General features: G+C 26.7%; 1 protein-coding gene across 1 annotated transcript in view; it reads left to right on the forward strand.

The window, feature by feature from the left end:
- LOC142321830 (uncharacterized) overlaps positions 1-22,804 on the forward strand; it is a 118,284-nt gene that overhangs the window by 84,628 nt on the left and 10,852 nt on the right. Inside the window, exons 2-6 of the mRNA XM_075360277.1 lie at positions 2,436-2,518; positions 6,047-6,076; positions 11,746-11,951; positions 16,278-16,407; positions 20,158-20,313. Coding sequence (XP_075216392.1) covers positions 2,464-2,518; positions 6,047-6,076; positions 11,746-11,951; positions 16,278-16,407; positions 20,158-20,313 — 577 coding nt within the window. The 5' untranslated portion in view covers positions 2,436-2,463. The remainder of the gene's footprint in view (positions 1-2,435; positions 2,519-6,046; positions 6,077-11,745; positions 11,952-16,277; positions 16,408-20,157; positions 20,314-22,804) is intronic.

The raw sequence follows: 22,804 nt of genomic DNA on the forward strand, positions 1-22,804 counted from the left end.
GACTTTTTGTTTACTTTTATTACCTCAGTAATACCAGTTTCTCAAGTTGAAGTTTTTTTTCAAGAAATGTTCTTTTTTCTCTCCTGTTAGTTTCCAGGATTCGGATTTAACTGTTCATGCTTAGAATATCAGTATAGTTTATGATATTCCATCAGTAAACATTGAATGGGATGTAGATAAAGTGTTATTAAAAAATTCAACAGAATAATTTTGTTCTAGTAAAAGAAAATCTTTTAATTGTATTTTGAATTATTTAATGAGAAAATTTTTCAAATAATTTGGAAATCAATTAAAATGGCAATGGAAGCATAATAAGGCCCTTTCTCGTAAGCCAAAGTACTGTGTTGATTTATATGAAAACATTTCCGTTGTCTGGTTTGGTAAAGGTTCATATTGTTACTTTTCAAGAATATGTGACCATTCTTTTTAGCAAAGATTGCACATTCATAAATATAAACACATGAAGAAGTTAACATATTTAATTTTCTAAATGTAAGTCTACACAATTCATATTTATGGATGCTAGCTAATCATGGGCTGTTATCTGACAGACCATTTTTGTAACTTAAAAACTTGTTTTGACTTTCTGAGGGAGCCTCAAGAGATGCCATTTTATTTTATATAAAAAAATATGTAGGCATAATAAACATTTAATAATGACATGAGAACTTATCATCTTATAAAATACTAATTTTGTTTTGTGGGTAACAGAAATGATAGAATTATCATTAATAGGAATTCCATCTATGTGATCAGCAATTTTACATGCACCTGAGAAGCACAAAGCAATGGTTTTAAACATATTTATAGTTGTTAGATACTTACAGTCTATCCAGTGAATAATTTTTTGAGCTGCTCTCATGTAATTTTCAGTTCCTTTTAAACAATTATCTTCAAATATAGATAGAGCTGTGATGACTTGAAAAGTGTTGAAATGAATGGCTCAAGATTTGGAGATAAGTCATAAATAAACAATAAAAATCCGGATTAAGAACACTTCCCTGAGCCACTCCATTTTAGATGAAATTTCAACTGCTTGTTTTTGGCTGGTATGGTATGACTTTAACAAATTGTAGGTAGCTCCTCTGATACCAGAGCTAATAAGTTTTTTCATCTGTAAAAAGTTTAAACTAAATCAAATGCTTTACTGAGATCACAAAAATTGAAAATGGAATGTTTTTGTTATCTATGGGATTTTAAATATTTTCCAAAAACTGAGAAAACACTCTGTTAGTAGTCAATTTTTTTCTGTAACTATGCCAAAAGTTTGTTAATATGGTATGATTTTCAAGAAAAGTTAAAAGTCAATTTTTCAAATGGTTTAGAAAATACAAGCAATAACGAAAAAGCCTAATTGTGTAAATTAAATGCTGAAGCTTTTTTAAGAAAGGGAATAAAAGCAATAGTCTTATAATATCTAGGGAAAACTCAGTTGCTGAAAGATTCTGAATTAAATTTGTAAAGGGAATAATGATAGCATCTATGAATTCTTTTAATATTAGCAGGTATATCATCAATACACAAAGAATATTTACTTATTCATCAACAAAATCATTCAAGGTGAAGAGTTTTGTTTGAAATGAATCAATATTATTGTTGTTTGAAATACTGTAAAAGAAATTATTAAATTCCTTTGTTACCGGAATGGGGGTCAGTTAACAGGAGTCAAGTCCTTTTGTATTTTAGTTGAAGTTATTGGACCTGTTTTATTTTCAAATTTACTTTTACTTTTGATAACATCCTACATAGTGGTTTTATATTTATTGTTTGAATTAGATATTAAATTTGCTTTTATATTAATATATGCTGTTTCCTTTCACTCAAACATCCTAAAAATCTTCACTTTATTCATAATAGTGCAAAATAATACAGCAGTTATCATTGTCTTTCAAAGATAGGTTCCAAAAATATGGAAGGCAAAACTATGAAGCATTAGATATTTCTGACATCACACAATATATGCAAATATTGCCAAGCAGTTATAGAAAGATGTGTGTGGAGGGGAGTAGATGTATGGCTGAAAGTAGAGGAAAAAGCATCTTGCTAGAATAGCTCTGCTTTAATTAATTCAATAATTTGTATTACAGAAACACTATAAGGAAAAAAATAAACATTAGTCTCATAAGCCAAGCTATTTTTGTGTGTTTGTTACCTTGTTGATCATAAAGATTGAAGCTGTTCTAAAACATAGGTTTTTTTTGTATCTTTAAGTATGACACTGTTATAAAATTATAATAATTTTTTTAATGAATTTGATTTGATGTTTATGTTCTATAATATTAGTTTTTTCTTTGTATGCTGTAGTTCTTTGTAATGTGGAACAGTAAATCCAAGTGTGAGGTGTAAGTTAAATATTAACTTTGTTATGAATTTATATGAATTATGTAAGCAATAATTTAAATTAAAACTGTATTAATATTTAATCCTATTTTCAGATTTGTGCCGTAATTTCTTGAAAACAAAATGCATATTTGTTCAACGCTCAGTATTGTTCTGTTCATCACAACTTTATTTTTTGGTAAATTGCACTATGTTATAATTTTTAGTAAATAATTTCTTTAATCGTTTATAAACATTTGTAATCCAAGCTGTGTGATAAAGCTGAATCTTAACTCAGCTTTATTAACATTTAATAAATGTTTTACTGTTCAGTTGAATGGTACCACATACAAAACATTTCTATGAATGAAAGGAACATATTAGATTTTCTGTAACAAAAATGTTATTCGTTTGAAAAAAATAAATTTGTTGTAACATATATTTATCCTAGTCGATTTAAAATTATTAATCAGTTATTTGCTGCTCCTATCTGGACATAAACTAATTTTCTCTATCTCTTTTCACGACCCTTCTACAGATCTCTTTCTCTCAACACTCTTTTTTTTATCTTTTATTAGTTTTCATCTGTGGGTTAGTTTTGGCCATATTCATATGGGAATTGGAGCCATGCTAAGCTTGTGGAAACTTGTAAGGTTACTTCAATCTTTATTTCCGTTGCTAGGTATTTGTACTACCCAGGAACTTCACTTAACATTTGTTAGTTATAGTCTCTGTTTTGAAAACTTATGTTATAGAAAGTTGACTAACTGTTAAGGAAGTTTACTACCCACTCACCTATTGGAAGAATAATTTGCACTGATGCATACTCTACTTTCAATAGCACATGAGTGAGGAGAACAATTTATGCTGTATTTTATTTAGTGTGTAGGAATTCATGATACCAGAGTGAAATGATTAGGTTCTGCTAAGGAATATGTATATAGAGGGAAATCTTGAAACATATGTAAACATGGTGTTCAACTACACAATGCCCAGCAGCACAAGCTCCTGCATATTTTACTCCCACTCTGCTATAAATTTATTTTTACTCTTTAATAAAATGATTTCTTTAATTAAATAAAAGAATCAGTGTCTTACTGTAGTGCTGTGCAAAGGAGAATGTTCAGGCTATCTATTGATTTATATCTAGTTGAATTTATATGGCATCATCAAAACAGAAATTTTTATCTTTTTAATAAATTAAAAAATATCGTAGAATTCATGCTTCCTCAGTGAATTTATCCATATGAGAATATAAAATTAGTTATGTGGCAATGAAAACAAAATATCATTATTAATAAATTAATCTTTTAAATAATAAAGCAGTAAAATAATAGATTTCAGATGATTACAATAAATTTTAAAGATTAATGTAAATCAAATAAAAAAGAAATGAATGAAATAAAAATTAAATAATGTAACAAAAATAATTTGTATAAAATAATGAATGATTAGTGAAATCAAAAGCAAAATTAAAAAAGTAAATAGTTACTGAATTTGTTAATTGACATCATTGAATTTATTTGACATCATTGAGTAATGGTACATTACTCTAGAAACTGTATTTGGGTCCTAAGCAAGAAAGTAAACTACCCTGATCTACCCTAATAGACAGATTGTCCTTTCTCACCACCTATCCCTTCTTATTCTTGATCCCTTTTTCCTCATTATTAATTCTGAGAATGCATTTCAGACACTAAAGGTTCTCTAACTCTACAGGGTTCTGCAGGACCCTAAGAACCAGTGCATCTTTTATTATTTGGAGGAGAAAACTGCATATGAATAAACTCAGCAACTCTGTTTCCTGTCTGGTAACTACCTAATAGACCATTGAAGTGCCTTTCAGGTAAATGCAGGCCTGCCAATCTCAAAACAAGACACTGGGATAAAAAACTGGAGCAGTAAATAGAACTTTTTTATTGATAGAAAATGCTTCTTATTCACAGAAAAGAACCAAAGCATCTTTTTAGGTGCAACTGAAATATTAAATTTTATATTATTTTGCAGACTACTGACTATTTGCTTAATAGTCTTCATAGATTGTTTGTATCTCATCTAATTTATGATTAATTTAGTTATTAGTTTATAAGTTGAAACTTCATGGGCTGATAACAATTGCTTTATAAAATCTAACTTAAATGTACTTTATAAATTTTAATTAAAGCTTATATATGATTTTGTATAACTTTTCTTGTTTGTATTTACACAACAGCTGGCCTGTAAGCATTAGAAAAAGACTGATAATTGTGATTATCAGTAACACTTATTGTGATTTTAAAATTATGATATATTTTTATTCAGTAACACATTGATTAATTTTAAAGAACTAAATAGAATATGAATGACAGTTATGACAAAATGTTACTTTTACATTTATATAAATTATTTTATAAAATGACCAAAAAAAAATTTCTAAGCATAATTAGGAATAACCTTTGGTAGAAGAATTAATTAAACATATCCTTGGGATCACCAAAATAAACTTTCAAGAAAATTTCATTTTATACATTTGTTAAACATAATCCAAACTTACCTGGTACATTATATCCTACCTGGGTAAGCCTACCTAGGAAGTTTGGATTTTGTTTTTTGTTTTCATGTATATATATATATACATATATATTTGTGTAATATAGCAATCATGTGTAAATTTTTTTAACAGATTTTGATTAGATCCTATTTTTTTTAACTGACTTAAATTAAAAATTTTGCTCTTAATTAACGTCAGTTTTACCTTTTAATCTTTAAATTTCTTCTTTTTTTTATATTGATATCTAGGTAATTTTGCAAAATAAAATTTCAAGAATTTTTAGACATTTGGACAGTGTAGTATTTTACATAATAATAAATATTTTATTATTTTTTTTTAAATTTTACTAATCAATCTTGGAAATTCAATTTTGAAATTATGTAAAAATAAAATTAATTAAGAAATTAATTTGACCCAAAAAAAGTTATATAGTTCATATTCATAAATTTTGTGTTAAAAAAAACAAGGATTTTTCCGCATATCTTTTTATATTTCATAATGTTGAAGGGTCTAGATTTTTTTTATGTCTATGGAGGGTTGATAACGTTTTAATGTTAATAGATTTTTTATTTACAACTATGAAATTTACCAAACATCATAGCTGCTATAAAGAGCTTACATTATGCTACAGAGTGCTAAAATATTTATTGAGTTTTGAAGCAGCATCAGATACAAAAGATCCAAAGAGCTTTCAGAAAGCTTTATGATGTCACTTTTAAATGATATATTTAATTAATTTTGTTTAATTTGTCACTAAAAGGATTGGGAGTTTTATATAACTTTTAATATTGATGTCATGTAAAACACTTGGCTAATAATTGTAGTAAGGGCATTATAGAAATCTCATGATTTGAGTATTACTAATTTTATCATGCCCCAAACAAAAAAATATTTTGTCCTGAAAAATATTCCAATACCTCTTGCTCAACAAATTATAAACTCATTCAGAACTCAAGTTTCATGTAAGAAATAAAATGTTTATTTTTAATAAGTTTTAAAATAAACTTGTGCCTACTATAAAAAAATATTAATTTTTGTATTCAATTTAGGCTAGTTCTTTAATATAACTTTGTTTTACATAATAATGTAATACACTGTTATATTTTACAGTAAATGAAATATTTTTAAAACGTTACTCTAGTTATAAATTCATATGTTTCCAGTAAAAGCTATACTATTTCTTTTTTTCTTTTCTAGGTTCAGAAGCTAAGTGGAATGGCTTTATAGGTAAGTGTGAACTAAATAAGGTAACAAATATATATAATTAATTATATTCAACACCATGATAAACATTTTAAAATTACCTTAGTGTGATAACATTTTAAAATTATTAAAAAATTATAAAAGAAAATTGATTGAATTCTTCCACTAACGTTTTTTTTTTTAGACATTCACCATAGATATATAAGGAAAAGCATTTGAAAGAATCTTTCCATAATGTAGCATGAATAATTTATAATTTGTAATAATTCATTTCAAAATACAATAAATTGTATGAACTTACTTTTTAAAAATTATTTTGTACTTTTATATTATACATTTTCAAGTTATTTTTCAAGTGAACATTTGATTAAAATAATAACATATTTCATAACAATAATGTTTATTAACTTATCCTAACATATAGTGATAAATATCTAAATACAATTTTAAGGGATACATATGAATACTTGGAGTACAATTATGCTGATATACAAAATAAAAGTTTTTTAATGTTTCTTCTGCATTGTTTTTTTGTGTAGATTAATCTGTAAATAATATCTTTCTATCACCCTCAGCTTAATAGAAATGGCACATCAATTAAATGATACATTATGGGATGTCATAAATTTAGATTAAAACTTCTTAGCAGATGCTCTCCTTTTGTAGGGTAACATGAGGTGTATCTGAAATTAAAATCCAAAGTAATCATCTAGCATATTAATACATCATCTGCCTTTGTAACGGTTTTCCAACGCTGAAATATCTTTGAGGAAATGTTCACCATGTTCATCATTTACTACCCCTAGGTCTGGTAGGAAGAAATCTAGATATGAATACAGAAATTAGCCTTTTAGAGACATACTTCATTCCATTGCTCTGTATGAATTTATCAGTTTATCTACCAATATTCTGGTAATTTGTGATTTATTTTTTAGAAAATTATTGCAACTGTCTTTAACTATTGTTCAAACAGTAATTCTACATTGGTCAATACAGAAATATACAAAACTAAACATTTCCACCAGTTCCCTTATTTGTGAGCCAACTAAAATCCCATCTTTAACCCATATTTTGCCACGTTCTGATGAACTGGTCATAAAATGATTTCTTGTTGATTACTTAGGTTTATAGATGCTTCTGAATTATATATATATATATATATATATATTTATATATTATTTTTTTATAAAAGATATATAAAATGCTCAGGTATGTTTATTTATCAATTTACGAAATGTAAAAACACAACTTCAACAGGAAAGAGTGTCTAAATTAACACAAACTGATTTAGCTTACTATTTTTTTTAATATTCTTATGAATCTAAATAAAAAGTAAGAGTACAGGAATTAGGATGCAACATAAACGAAATGTTTACATATGTCAGTATATGAGTACAATGAATATATCAGGTTTATTTTTTATGGTAATCAATAAAACATTTTGGAGAAGTCTAACTTTACACTTATTACATGAAAATACCATTGTACTTTTGCACTGACAGCAGCAGAGTCTTGTATTATTTACATTTGCAAGTGTTGCAGAATTGTTGCATTTGAAAACACTGCTGGTCGTCCAAGTCTCTGCATCTGTGGATTAGCAGTCTCTTCCATGTTATTTGCCCTTGACGATAATAATGCAATAATTACAAGTCATCAAAATTTGAGTTGCTCGACTTGATCATGGACGTATTGATAAAGCTTCAATGAATTTACTAAAGCTACATCAACAAATTTTGAAAACAAAGACCACCATTTTTTTTCTTTTCATGTTATTTGATAGTTGCTGACACCATTGTCCAGTGAATCAACCCCATCCATATAGCAATTGCATTGCTTGATGAGATCTGGCTGTTGGATTGAAATTTTCATTTTTTTACCTTAGAATATCATTTGACAATATTTAGAGGTTCAGTATACTGAAAATTTCCTGTTAGAGTAGCAGGAAAATTTTTGTTCCACTTTGTAATAAAAATTGAATTGGTGGTGTCAAATTGATAATCGCACATCCCATGAGGTTCCTTACACAAAGAACAAGAATCTTCCAAAGGGCAGTTTTTAATTCTGTTTTCATTAACTGTTCCAGTTGCAAAAAAGGCTTTCTTGTTCCATAAACTTAACAGTTTATACGAACTAAAAAATTCTATCAAAATAAATGCTGTGCTTTCCAGGATTGTCTACAACAAGTAATAAGTTTTGAATAATTAAAGCACCTAATCCAAGGCTAGAATCTACTTCTGCATCTTTTCCTTGAAAAAGAGACAAGATGCAAAGGTATGAAGAACATAAACACCACACCTTGTAGCCAAAACACACAGGTTTTCCTTTCATAAACATTTTACAAGAATGGTGACCAAAATATGGTATCATCTGATCATGTATTGAAAGGTGATAGAATTTAAGACACTTATATTATTTGAGAACTTGTTTGTAGTATTTAAGCTATTGTCAGCCAAATATAAATTTCTTTTTATACCTTTACACTACTGGTGGCTCATGGCATCCTTATGAATATTTTTTGCTGCTGAAGTTACAAAAATGTAACATTAATTTTTTCTGCCTAAATATAGACATAATAAATAATCGACAATATGATAAATTTACATAGAAAATCTACTGTTGTTTATGAGTAATTAATAAGCAGTTAAAATAATATTGTACACTGGAGTTTATTCTTATATAAATTGTTTATATCATCTCAGAAGAAGCAAAAAATGATTAAATTTAGTGAACAATAACGTAAAATACTGATTATCAACAAAAAAGATTTTGCTATTGTTTAATAATATGCAAGATTATTAATACAAGAAGTTCTCAAATAATAGAAGTGTCTTAAATTCTATCACCTTTCAATACATGATCAGATGATACCATATTTTGGTCACCATTCTTGTAAAATGTTTATGAAAGGAAAACCTGTGTGTTTTGGCTACAAGGTGTGGTGTTTATGTTCTTCATACCTTTGCATCTTGTCTCTTTTTCAAGGAAAAGATTATTAATATTATTATTAATACAGGCTACTTAAAAACAGTAAACAAATATTATTTCATGTAATAATAACGCAAATAAATTACATTGTGTTATCGCAACTTCAGCTGTATACGGGTTAATATTTGATTCACTTACTTTTGAGAATTTCTCTGCCTTATGTGCAAGAATCCTTGACTGTAATTCTTTGTAGCTTTTACTAATATTTTTATTAATCCAAGTTTGATATGAAGATGAAGTAAAATATTTCTTCTGGAAAGCCTCATGAGTAATCCTTTTTTACACCAGGAGATAAGTTCTTATGTTTCTTTCATTGTTTTACTATGTAATACTAATCCCTGGCTCAGCTGTCCTACTCATACATAAAACAAGAATATTTTATATATCCTAACTGCAAGCATAACAAAAAGCTATTAGTTTTAAATCTTCACACATGTTCCAACTATGATTTATAATTTACTTTTTCAATAACAGTTTTCTTAATATTATATGTTTCTTTCATATCAATTACATGACAGATTAGTACAGAAAGATACTTATTTCTATAATGAAGCAGAGTTGCTTTTAAACTACACTTTGAGTTCACAATGAAAAGGTGTCATTCCTCAGTTTATGACTTTGCCCTAATTGAAACATAAGCTTGAAACATAAGATTTGTACAGTATAGTAAATAATTTTTTCAGCAAAGTATTAAAAAAATCTTTCTGTCGGGTTCAATATCCTGAGATTTTTGTATCTTCTTTTATGTAAATTCCATCCTTGCAATTTTGAGCCTAAATCTTCAGTTTGATTTTTTTATAAGTTTAAATTTCTGACCAAATCATTTAGCTCACCTTATAATATAAGATGTGGCTCACTGGATTATAATTCAAAGTCTGAATCAGATGGTTTTTTCCACAATGTTTGCTTCCTCATCACTGTTTTCAGGAAACTTGTGACTGGAATGGATTCAGTATAATGTGCAGGTCTGAGTGACAGATTGCAAGAAAGGCACAAAACACATTTTTTGCTTCTTTTGAGATGAAATGTGAGAGATTTAAATAATTTATATAAGAATAAACTATGATGTACAAAACACATACAGTGTGTTTAGAATTCTTAGAATTTCCAGAAATATTAGTTAAACAGTAATAAATATCGGTTAAGTGATCTTTCAGTTCATGCCAAACCATAGGGCTACCATATGGCAAGGGATTTTGTGTGCCTTTTACCCTCTTAAGATGATTGCAAAATTAGTATATATTTTATGATGAACCCATCACCACTTACACAAAATACAATTAATAAGATGTTTTAATTAAAGGTATAATTTTTTCTTATGTGATTTTTTAGTGAACTTATTACAAATGTAATAAAAGCTGTCTGAATCATTTACACTATTATGAGCAATTATGAGACTTCATTGTTCTTTCCTTAATATAATTATCACTCTGACTGAAGAGATTATACTATTAAAAGTAGAAGGCTAACAAAGCCAACAAGCTTATATTGTACTGAATTGTACAGACATGATAAATCTGATTCATGCATGGTTCAATAAAGAGGTATGATGATATGATATGTGATGTTTGTGTTACAACTTATGTTATCTTTTCATGGTTAACAACTGATTAATGGAGTTAAAAACATATACTGAACACATAAATATAAAGTAATCACATAAAGTAAAAAGCATATGTTTATAATCATGTAACACATAATAATAATAATAATTTTGGAATGTTTCAGAAATGTAGATTGATGAAAAAATTCTGACTTCAGGTTTATTTTCAGCAAGGTAGATCAGTTCACATATTAAGAAACAAAAATTGTGTTTATTGCAATGGCATTTATTGCGTTTACGAGTATATGGATCATCATTTAATATTTCTTTAATTTAGCAAGTGAAGTTCTGATTAAGGAAAATATACCATGAATTTTAAAAAATAAATAAAGAATAACATACATAGTATAGAATTTTGGTAAAATCTAGAAGTTATAAAGTAGAAAGATGTCCAGTAATATAAAATTTAGAAAATGGAAAACCTCTAGTTTCAAAGTAACACACTGAATCAACACTCATTGTACTTTTCTATCACAAAACATGTTATAATGAGATCTAATGTATATGATAATACAATAACATTTTCCTCTCTTTGCCAAGAATTTTTTCAAAGAGCAAATTCATAATTATTATTCTTTTTTACCTCTAATATTACATAAATAAACTATCCACTTAAAAATAATAATAACAATAATATAACATTTCATCAAACTCTAGTGGTAGAAATTCTTGAGTGAATTTCTTTTCAAATTGAGAGGTCCATATTATTGTTTTTTTTATTAAATAAAATAAAAAAACTGGTTTCTGATTGCTTAATTATAGTCATACCCAGCTGTGATATTTAAATCAAAATGTGAAATTTTCTTAAATCTAAAATTTGGTAGTAATTTTTAGTAATGAAAAAAGTTATTTATTGTTTTAATATACACTGCAGTAAAAAACAAATAATAGTTACCTAGATATCATTTTACAACACTAGATGAAAAAGATCCCAAAACAAATTGCCAGTGTCTCAAAACAAATTTGGGCACAATTTTCCTGTTAAAATTACTCGTGTAAAATTACTCTACTCATTTTGAAATAAAAGTTAAATAATTTTAGCAGAAAATAGATTAAAGTTCTTTATATCATTTAAGTTTTTTAATTAATTATTTTTTGATTTCAGGTAAATTCACTCAGAAATTATTTTTTGCTGATGGATTTTATGACCTGCCAAGAACAGTAAATGAAGCTAAAGAATCTAGCCCTCCTTTTATTGATACTAAATTAAAAGATCCAGATTTTGACTTGAAAATACATTGTTTAGATAGTGACCCACATGTCTGTGTGTTGTTTGATAAAAATGATAATGTTGGTGGTATTCGAATTTCGGTAAGCTTTATTTTTTATTATATTTTATTTTATGTTACACATTATTAACTATAGTTTTTTAATAATCTGATAGAATGGAATGAGCAAATAATAAGTGTAAAAATAGTAAGTTTTGCCATAGTTCAAATTTAGACTCTTCAGTTCACTGGATTAATTAATTGTAACAGACACTTCAACTCTTTAACAAAAAATACTCATGTTTTTGTGATTTAATGATGAAATAATATCTAAAAGGCATTTTTCTCTTCTTTATAATGTATTTCTCATGTTCTGTAACCAATTTGATACATTCTCTATTGATTATATCTCACATGATTTTTCTGAGATACTCTCAAACATTGTACCCTGCATAGTTTTTGTATTAAATATCAGTCATCCAGTATATATATATAAGCCAATAGTAACCAAACATATGTTCAGTATAGACAGATATATCCAGTATATAGATGTATCAGTCATCCAGTAGGTAAGTAGAGAAATCTTCTTTCTCTAATGCGTAATTGGTAATCCATATTTTGGCTGAATGGATCAATAGAATGTTATTATTCTAGAATTAGATAGATAACTTATTGACAGGTAGACAATCTACTCTAATATTAATAGATAATTTGATGCGGAAGGACAAGATGTTAGTGAGTCTCAGAACAAAGTATAAATGCTGCTGATTTGTATTGGTGTAAATGCTTGGTTTGTGCACAAGTATGTTGTGTGATGATGCTTCTTAATGTCAATTAGCAAGCAATTTACCAAATTTATTACACTTACAGACATGTTTATGCATCAATATTTACATAACATACAGCCAAATATCCAAATTTTTTGGACATGTTCACACAGACTGTGATTAGTAATGACTAAATAAATAATAATTATACAAGTGTTAAGTCAGAATTAATAAGTTTGGAGTTACAAAACGTTACATGCCTTCTGTTGAAATAATTGTAATGTATCAGAAAAATTTCCAATCTTTATCTTTCTCTAATTTTTATCATCCTACAGCCCTCTATTACCAAATTATGTAAACCTGGGTATATTAATATGAAAAACTACACTAATTGTCTCTTTACAATATTGTCATAATTCCTGGTCCTATAATGTTTGTCTTAAACCTATTTTTTTAACCCACCATATTTTCAACATCCTCATGTAATACCATTTAACAAAATAAAGATTCTCTGTGTTTTTCCCACTGTCACATTTCATTACAATAAAGCATTGCATTCAATTCAAAAAATTTCAAGAATACTTTTCTTATCTGATACAAATAAATTTCATTTACTGCAAAAGAACACTTCTAGCTTATACCAGTGTGCTTTTGATGTCTGCCTTACTTTATCCACCCTTTGTCATTTTATTACTTAAATAATAAAATTCTGTAGCTTATGTTATATTGTATTTCCCAGATTAATATTTAATTTCTTCATTACCTTCCTTTTGACAGATTAAACTTCCTTTGTTTTAGTCTCAATTATATTCGGAGTGAATTTTTCTCCAAGGTATAAATAAATCATTAGCATTCGAAACTTTTTCTAATTTATTTTTGATTTTATTTAAAAGAACATTTCATTAGCAGATCTTAATGTCTTTCTTTTCTTTTCTTGAATAGTTGCACAACTTCTGATTTTTTCTTCAGTTTCTACATTGCTTCTTCTATACAAGATGAAAAAGGTTACATCCTTACCTTACTAAATCATCTTTCTGAATTACAATGCTTGCCATCATATTTACTTTCATAGCTGTTTACAGTTCATCTTCATCTTACACTACTACAACTATTAACATCAGTATAGTTTGTAAATAATTTCTCTCAGTCCAATGTTTCTCAATCCGCAAGAAGTCACTACGGAACACTGTGGCCCGCTTTGCTATTGTTTTTTCTGCTCCAACTATATTGTAGACGGCTCTTTTAGGCTACGCCTTGTATCTTCCTACCTGCCCCCAATCTACACAAAATATACTTGTTCATTTAGTTCGAGTAGAGCATTGATTGAAGAGTAACTTGTGCGGATCACCATGACCCACAGCAGCCGTTTGCATATATTAAAAACTTTGTAGCAGTGTGTTACATTTTTTGCTTTTGACTTTGTTTTAGTAATTAAATAATTATTTTGTATTCATATTTTATGACTATATATTTTTTTAAATTGATTATTGAGTATTATTCAATGATTATATTGACAACATTTTAGTAACACGGATGAACAATCAATTCTTCAGTATTTGGAAAAGGAAGAATTTGCAGAGAATGATTTTCCAGAGGAGATAACTGATATTGGTAGCAATGTTGATTCTGAAGAACAAGAAGTTGATGATCGTGAAAGAAATATGGATACGGAACAGAGTTTGGAGGAAGAAATATGGGATGATAACGCTGCTGACAATAGCACTTTGGAAGATGAAATTCCTTTAGCCTACACAAGCTAAGCCTGCACAATCAGTGCACATTTAGCAACAAAACATAGTTTTTCACCTGCCTGGTTGTAAGGTCATGCATGGCAAGATAAGCTAATATTCCACTGGAGCCTGGCAGTGTTTTTTTTAATGATTGTATTATTAAAAAAATAATAGGATATATAAATATATATATTGATTCTATAAAAATGTTGTTTTTTTTTTTAAATTAATTAAGCAAATTGTTAGACTCTGCCGACAGTAAATAATATTATGTTATCCATTAGTCATGTTTTTTATGGTTTATTTACATGATTTTTGCGACTTTAACTTTTTCAATTGTTTAACTAAGCATAAGTAAAATGTATGTTCTCAGTATCATTTAAATATAAAATTATTTTCAGTAATACTTCATGCAATAATTTTTTAATTTTTTAGAAAACTTAGAAAGTTCACCAGAATATTTTTGTAAAATAAATTTGTAAGCATTTTCTTTGTAAAATTTAAATTTGCTTAATAAATAAAAAACATTATGAGAATGTGTTTTCTAATTATCTAATATCAATTACAAACTGTGTAACAATACAAAAATAAAACAGTTGAAAACAAAAATTCCATATGTGGGTCAGGTTGACTCACAGCACCCAAACAGGTGACATGGAGCATGTGATTGCTCCCGAATTAAAATTTAAAACGGTTTATTCCATTCTCTATTTTTAGATGATTTCTTCAAATGATTAAGATATACAGATATCTTTATATTTCTCAAGTCTACTTCCTAAAATTACTCTGATAATCAAAATGGCTTTTCTTGTACCTAAACTTTTTTGGAAACTGAGATGGGCTTCATCTGTTATACCTTTCACCAGATTTTTCAGCAGATGTCAGTTAAAAATCATCAGATTTATCATTCAAACTAGTGGTAGTAAAATTATTCTATAATTTAAATGTCGTTTTGCTTATTTTTATTTAAATACTAATATACTGAAATTAATAATTATTATTTTATTTCCTTTTTTTAAGCTTTTTAGAAAACACTTTCTGTTCATATGTAATTATCTATAGTGAGTACATTTGATACATTAGACATTAAACTGGTAGTGTAATAGTTCTTATATGTACCTTATCCTGCTTTCTTTAGTGTAGCAGCAGATATACGTTTTCCATTATGTCTTTCAGATATCTATCAAATTCTGATCTTTATGCACAATCATTTCTCAAATCATCTATTTCCCTTTTCCTACTCTGAAATTTGGAACTATATCAAAAATGTCTTTCCTACCCACAGTTCTGTGTATATTTAAAAATATATTTCCTTTGTACAGCCCTTCTACTTACATAGTGTAGTTGTAAGTATGTTCTCCCTTGTATTAATCTTTCTTATCAACTTAACGAAGGTTATTCATAGTTTTCCACTAGCACCTCTTATAATGATACAATTTGCTTTCATTTGTTCAACGTTTTCTCTATCTTTCAATAGTAACATCTATTGATATTTTTTCCTCTACCTGATAATATTCTCTTTCGACCATCCCTCCTGTGCTACATTGCAGTTATTAATTTCATGTAATACAGTTTTTTTACCTTTATCATACTTTGCTCATATATATATATATATATATTCTATCCTCATCCATCTTTTCCATAGTATTTCTTGTTTTGATCCTGAATATATGAATTAAATAAAAATATAAACATAATTTGTATCTTTACTATCACCTCTGATTTAACAAAAAATTCATATTACTAGGACTGAGACTACTTGGATACTGATTAACAGGGATTTAAATTTTTTAGCAATACCCAATATTCAACAGATTTACCTACATTTAAACTAGTAGTAGTATATTACCATTTTATATATCTTTTTATTTATGTTATTTAAATAATAATACACTTAAATTAATTTTAATTTTGTTATTTTCTTATTTTAAGCATTTAAAAAATGAAATAACTGATGATTTTTTAACATTTCCATACAAATATGATAATATATCAGTGTTTAATCATGCAATTTTTCTTGGAAAAGAGTTGTGGTATGCAGATTTCTTGTTCACTAATCCAGGTAATTAAATATCATTAATACATTATACTTTACATATTATATTATAGTTTTATCTATTCAAGTTTGCTGAATAACAAAAAATAAATTGATTATAAAGAATTATAATAAAGTTCTAAAAACGGAATATTCATTTATATCTAAACAGAAAAGAGAGGAGTTTTCACGTAACTCAACACAATATTTTGATTCACTAAAAGCCTTATTATGCTTCCATTGTCATTGTTTATAAATTGTCAATCCATTTAAAAGATACTATCCATCAGTTTATTAAAAAAAAAATTTATAAAAATTTTAACTTACAGTAACAATAGTAGTTGATGAGTTTTTAAACATATTAATTAAATATAATTAAAAAAATCCTAGAATATTTTTCATCTTTATTTTATGTACACAATTAATTGATTGTAATATAATTTTAATGAACACTAATTATTTTCTTTATCTCTATTTTATTTATGTAATATCTTCAAATATTTTTTTTGCTGATTATTTCATATATTTAATATTCTAAGTATAAATATGGACTTTAACTACTTTATTTTATAATTACATCTGATTAATATATATTTTTTTTTAATTTTATATGTAAATGAATTAAAAAATGTAAATATAATTTTTTTTGCTAAATAAAAGTTCTTCCTATTCTCAATATTACACATAAAGATAATCTGGAAATAAACTGCCTTATCGTTTTACTTTCTTGTACGAAGTAAAGGAAGTATTGTGATCACGAGAAATTTCAGTTTTCAGATTTCAATGGAAATATCCATTTTGACCATCCTGAATCCATTTTGACTAGTTTCAGCATTACGTCTGTACATACATATGTATCTTGCATAACTCAAAAACGATTAGCCCTAGGATGTTGAAATTTTGGATTTAGGACTGTTGTAACATCTAGTTGTGCACCTCCCATTTTAATTGCAATTGACTGAACCAGAAGTGACCAATAATTTTTTCTTAACTGCAGTAATAAGCCTCACTGAGAGTTTTTCAATGATATATCATAAGTGGTACCTATTTTCATTGGTTCCAGAGTTATAACCAAATGAAACTTCAATTAATGAAATATTTGGATCTTACAAGGGGAAGGCACATTGATTCGAATCTGACACTATCTCCTTTTTTTTAACTTTTTTTTTTATTTAAATGTATTGATTTATTAATAATTATTAACCCCTGATTGTAAAAAGATTTTTTACAATAAATAAAAGTTCTATAATAACAATAAAAAAAATATGAAAAAATATCAGAAGTTATTAATGATATAAAATGTTATATCATTTTCATTTAAAAAAAATGTATATATGTAATTTAATAGGCGTTCAAGGAAGTGGTGTGGTATCCACATCAGATTTTTTGTTTTTGTTTTATTTTATAAATGAATATGAATTTCATATTTATTATGAAATAATATCATCATATTATATTATAAATGATAAATATTATGATTATTATTGATAATAATATCAATAATAATCCTAAATACAAAATTAATATTGCATATATGTTAATAAACTAGTTGAATTTTAGAAAAGAACTACTATATATTTATCATAAAAGTTATGCTTTTCAGTAAAAAAATATATATATATTTTTTTTTTAACAAGTACCTAAAATTATAAGTATTGTAATGATTAATAAATAAATAAAAAATACAGAATACTTCAACGCTATCTACAAAGCAATGAGCGTAAGTCCTATTTCACTTGTAACAAATTTAGTTATTAGATTTGGGCTTTATAGATTATATAGATAGATATTATATAGATTTTTCTTTTAATTTTTTTTTATTGTAAATGTTAATATTGTTAATTGTTTAACTAATTAAACAATACTTTTAATATTGTTAATAATACAGTTAAAATATTTTAGACAAACATAAAGTTGTGTTGCTATTTCTCATTAATAAAAGTTACTTCTTACTTCTAAAAGTTCTTCTACTATAAATAAATTTTATATTGTTTTTAGACATGGCATTTTTAAATCTAATACATATTGTATGAATATTATTAGTAATATAAACTGGTGCAAACAGCCAAACAGTAGTAAAATATGCATTCATTTCCCCCTATAAGGGAAATCATATCAAATTTTGACAATGTGGTAAAGATAACTTTGACAAGTTTGGTAAAGTGTGGTAAAAAGCATCATCATAATATGCCTTAAATTTCATATCCAGGTGGATTAAAGTTACTGTTTTGGTTGTGTGCCTTTTTTTCTAGAAAATCCAGTCAGTCAGAACTGCCTAATAACAGCAGATCTTGATAAACTTAAAAATTAAATTTTAATATTCTGTTGTTCTTTGTTTCATTATGTCCAAAAGGTTTTTCTTCAGGGAATGATCTTCAGTGTTTTGTACAAGATATCAGCCTAAATAATGTGGACATCTTTTTTTATAGTCCACAGTCTCTATCACCACATTTATAAGCAACACAGTTGTACAATCATAAAAGTTGTGAATTATCATGAAACCAAAAACAAAAAAAAACTACAGCATGGAGATTTCTGCAAAAAGATGAAATATATTGTCCCATCTTTCTTGCTTTATATGTTTTAAACACCTAATATTACCTTGAAAAAAGATTGTCAAAAGTGATTTTAATTTTTATGTTCCAAGATTTTAACACATAGTGTTCTATGGATTTATTTACTTAGGTATAGATCAAAATGGAACGCCTTATTCATTCATAATTAACTGAGTTTAAAGGGAAACCCTTATCTTTAGCCAGTAAATTAAAAAAATAATTCTAATGTACTTGATTTTAATATTTGGAAATTTTTGTTTATTCCATCGCAAAGGATAAGAAATTTAATTTAGGCAATTAAATTTAATGTTATTTTCTCAGTTTTGCTAATTGGAATTTAAATAATTTTTTAAAAAAAAAATGAAATTTGTTAAATAAATAGTAGGAAAAACAATAAAAAAGACAAAAGTAATTTTTAAATAATTTTTTTTATTTTTAAAGTTTAAAATTTTGTTTGATTTAATTGTATTTCAATGTTGAGAATATTCAGGGTTATTTATCACTGTATCAGCCATATAAGTTGGCTTTTGTGGCAAGCCCTGACTGCCTCAGGGTTTCCCAAATTTCATAATACTAAAACTTACAGGAATTGAAAATTTTAAAAACAAGAAATTCTGAATAATGTTAATCTGATTGGACTATTAAACCGTAAATTACATCAACAAAATGTTGTAAACTACAGAGAATATACAAATGACTTAACGTTACCATAGTTTTGCAACAGCAATCATTTGCTGCTAGCATTTTGTTACCTTAAAGCCAAAGGTCATACAAAAGGATATTTTACTTATCCCGTCAATTAATTTCAATAAAGAGTCAATTAATTAATTAAAAGGCCCGTCAATTAATTTCCATATTGATTGGTATGATGAAATCATATAATTCTTTTTTAAATATTAAAAAACAATTAATATCTCACTTTCAAATTGCAAATAGAACTGAAGAAGATCCAGACCAATTAAGGAGCTGCTTAATTATCTCAAAACAAATTTCTGAAATTACATTACCCATTTACTGTGGATGAGTTGTTTGCTTAATAAAATTCAAAAACTACAATAATTTTTTTTATTTAATAATATAAATGAATATTTTTGTATTTGTTAAAGTTAAAGATTTGTATATTTTGTATAAGTTGCATTAACCCATTCATACACTCAGTTGCATTTTTCATTCACTCAGTTTCAAAAATTATATGATTGTTTATTTTTGTTTTTTTTTTTAGATAATTTGAAAAATAATGGCGTAGGAAAAATTACTAAAGATGAAACAGCTGATGGTTTGTGGGTAAGATTAAGCACTGGCTGGACAGAGATACCTCGTAAGGAATGCGATGCACAAGCTAAAGGCTGGCAAAAGCAGGGATTTTTGGCATGGATGGGTGAGAACATTTCAATTAATTTTCACTAATATCTGTTAAAATAATACCATGGATATTGCCAATTTTATAGAGAGAATCATCTATGCTTAAAAAATGTAATTTTTAATATCATCAGACAGTTTTTTTAGAAAAAGAATATGTCACTGAGAAAACCAGATGTACGCACATATTTGATATTGATTGAGATTATATTATGTAGTTAATAAAGAACGTTTGTATTTTGTTAAGTAAAATATTTTTTTTTTTTAAAGTTAAGCCAAATTGGTAATATAGTCAATATATCATTTATTTTTTCTCAGTATTAAAAAAACTAGATTATCAATAAAATCTCACAAAATATAACTCTACAGAATTTTGCTAAAAACAGATTTTATTGTTCATGAGACTGATGGTTTTTGCAATGTTTGTGAAACTCCACATTACTATTGAAATTAACTACTAGTGCAAGGTTTTAAAAACAACTTACTTATTTTATTGTTAATATTTTTATTATTTATTAAATTATCAGTTCTAGTAAAAATGAATACAACATGGGAAAGTTATTGCTTTAATTCATTATTAAATCTATTTCATTATGTTAGCACTTGAACTTATTTACAAAATGTATGAGTAACTGTGCTTGAAGGTAATTACAGAAAAAGCACCATGTTAAAAATAATAATATTAGTTTTATTTCTGTACTAATACTCTACAAATAATGTTTTGAGATTTATTTTCTTCAAAAATTTTCACCTTTATGTGAGTAATTTAATTTACTTTTATAATGCAGGTAAAGTAGTTATTTGCTTATTTGTGATTTCTAGCCGATAGATTTTAGTTCACATATTAATTATTGATATAAATATCTATACCAACCGATATCAGTCTTTTTTAAATGATAACTAGATAATGGAATAGTAGAGGAATGTTTAGTGTTGGTATACTTGTTCAATGTTTTGCAATAGATTAATGAAAAAGAGATTTTCTATAATCTACCTTCTGAAAACATTTATTAAAAATAGTTACATTAATATAATTGGATTGTAGTAATGATTGCCACAGAACAATATATAGATTTGCTGATAATAAATTGATAAAAGCAGTTATCATGGAGAGAAGTTTAACTTTTATATTTAATAATAATAGTTACAAGATCATTTAAATAGATTTTTAAGAGTTTTATGCTAAAGAAGGAAGCTGATTTGTATAAATATATATGAATAAGACAGTTTTCAAACATAAAATCAGTTGGCAGTCATTTGGAGATTATACCATCAATGATGTTTCTTCATTATTTACTTATGAAGTGGTAATCAATTGCAGACAGGCAATATTTTTTAAAGAAATTTAGGTACCTATACTTATTCACAAGCATTAGAACAAAAAGGTTTTGGAGATCTATAAAACGAAATAATTTGAATGTAAGTTATTTCAGAAAGGGGCAGAGTTAATGGAGAAATTAAATATGATATTGATAACTATAATCAAAAAACTTTTATAGAAAGGCTAAAGCAGGTTTTAACTGGAAAAATGCATTTACCTCATTTAAGAATATTTTCCTCACCATAATAAATAAGTGGTAAATAAATAATTAGTAAAATGATGGTAACTTCATATTTTACTCACACTATTCTAATACTGAATCACTATGTTAAAAACAAAAATACAAAAAATTTAAAAATAAAAAAAGGAATCTCAATTTTATTTTTTTAATAGATGTGGGTATGTTTTATGAATGTAAGAGTTTGTTGTAATCACTATTAACATACAAAAAAAGGTTTTTTATATTAGCTTTGCTCATTAATGTAAAAACAAAAACTGATTTTTAGTTTGATATCTTGTATGGCTGTATATAATAACTTTATATATTTCTGTTTTTTAAATTCTTTTTTAGGCTTCATAATTTGTTTTGGAAGTGATAATTATACGGTTGTAGTTGTTACTTGTTTCAGTAGAATTTTACATTTTCCCAAACAATTATTGCCTGCTTCCTGCCTCATGAAATTGCTTGGTTTCTGACAGACTGGACACTAATATTAGAGGTACGCACAGTCTTCTTCCCTTCCTGTTCCAGATACAAAGAAAACACAAGATTTGTTTTAATAGATTAGCTGTTTAAAAAAACACAATAGCTTTTGCAAACCCTCTAAAAAAAACTCTGCCTTCAGGCTCTCCACCTCATCCTTGAACTCCTCATCATTTTTTAAGAGCTGAGTTGCCCGTCAAAGCTTCACCTAAGTGAAGGTGATGGCTGAAAATCTTCCAGTTGAACTATTCAAGTAAAGACTTTTTGTGATCTTTGGAAGAGGAGCATGCAATGTTATGTAGAAGAAAAGAATTCTACATGAGCATTCACAATATTTTCTTCAGAATTTTATAATAAACTCCTGATATTATTGAGTTTCCAAGTTCCATGAATTCTGGTAAATTCCGTTATGGTCCCAAAACATTGTAATCCTTTTCCTCTAATCATGTACTTCTGGACACTTCTTTCTGAATTTTTAGCACCAAT

Source organism: Lycorma delicatula, chromosome 3, assembly GCF_047948215.1.
Source record: "Lycorma delicatula isolate Av1 chromosome 3, ASM4794821v1, whole genome shotgun sequence".
In the NCBI taxonomy this organism is placed as follows: domain Eukaryota; kingdom Metazoa; phylum Arthropoda; class Insecta; order Hemiptera; family Fulgoridae; genus Lycorma; species Lycorma delicatula.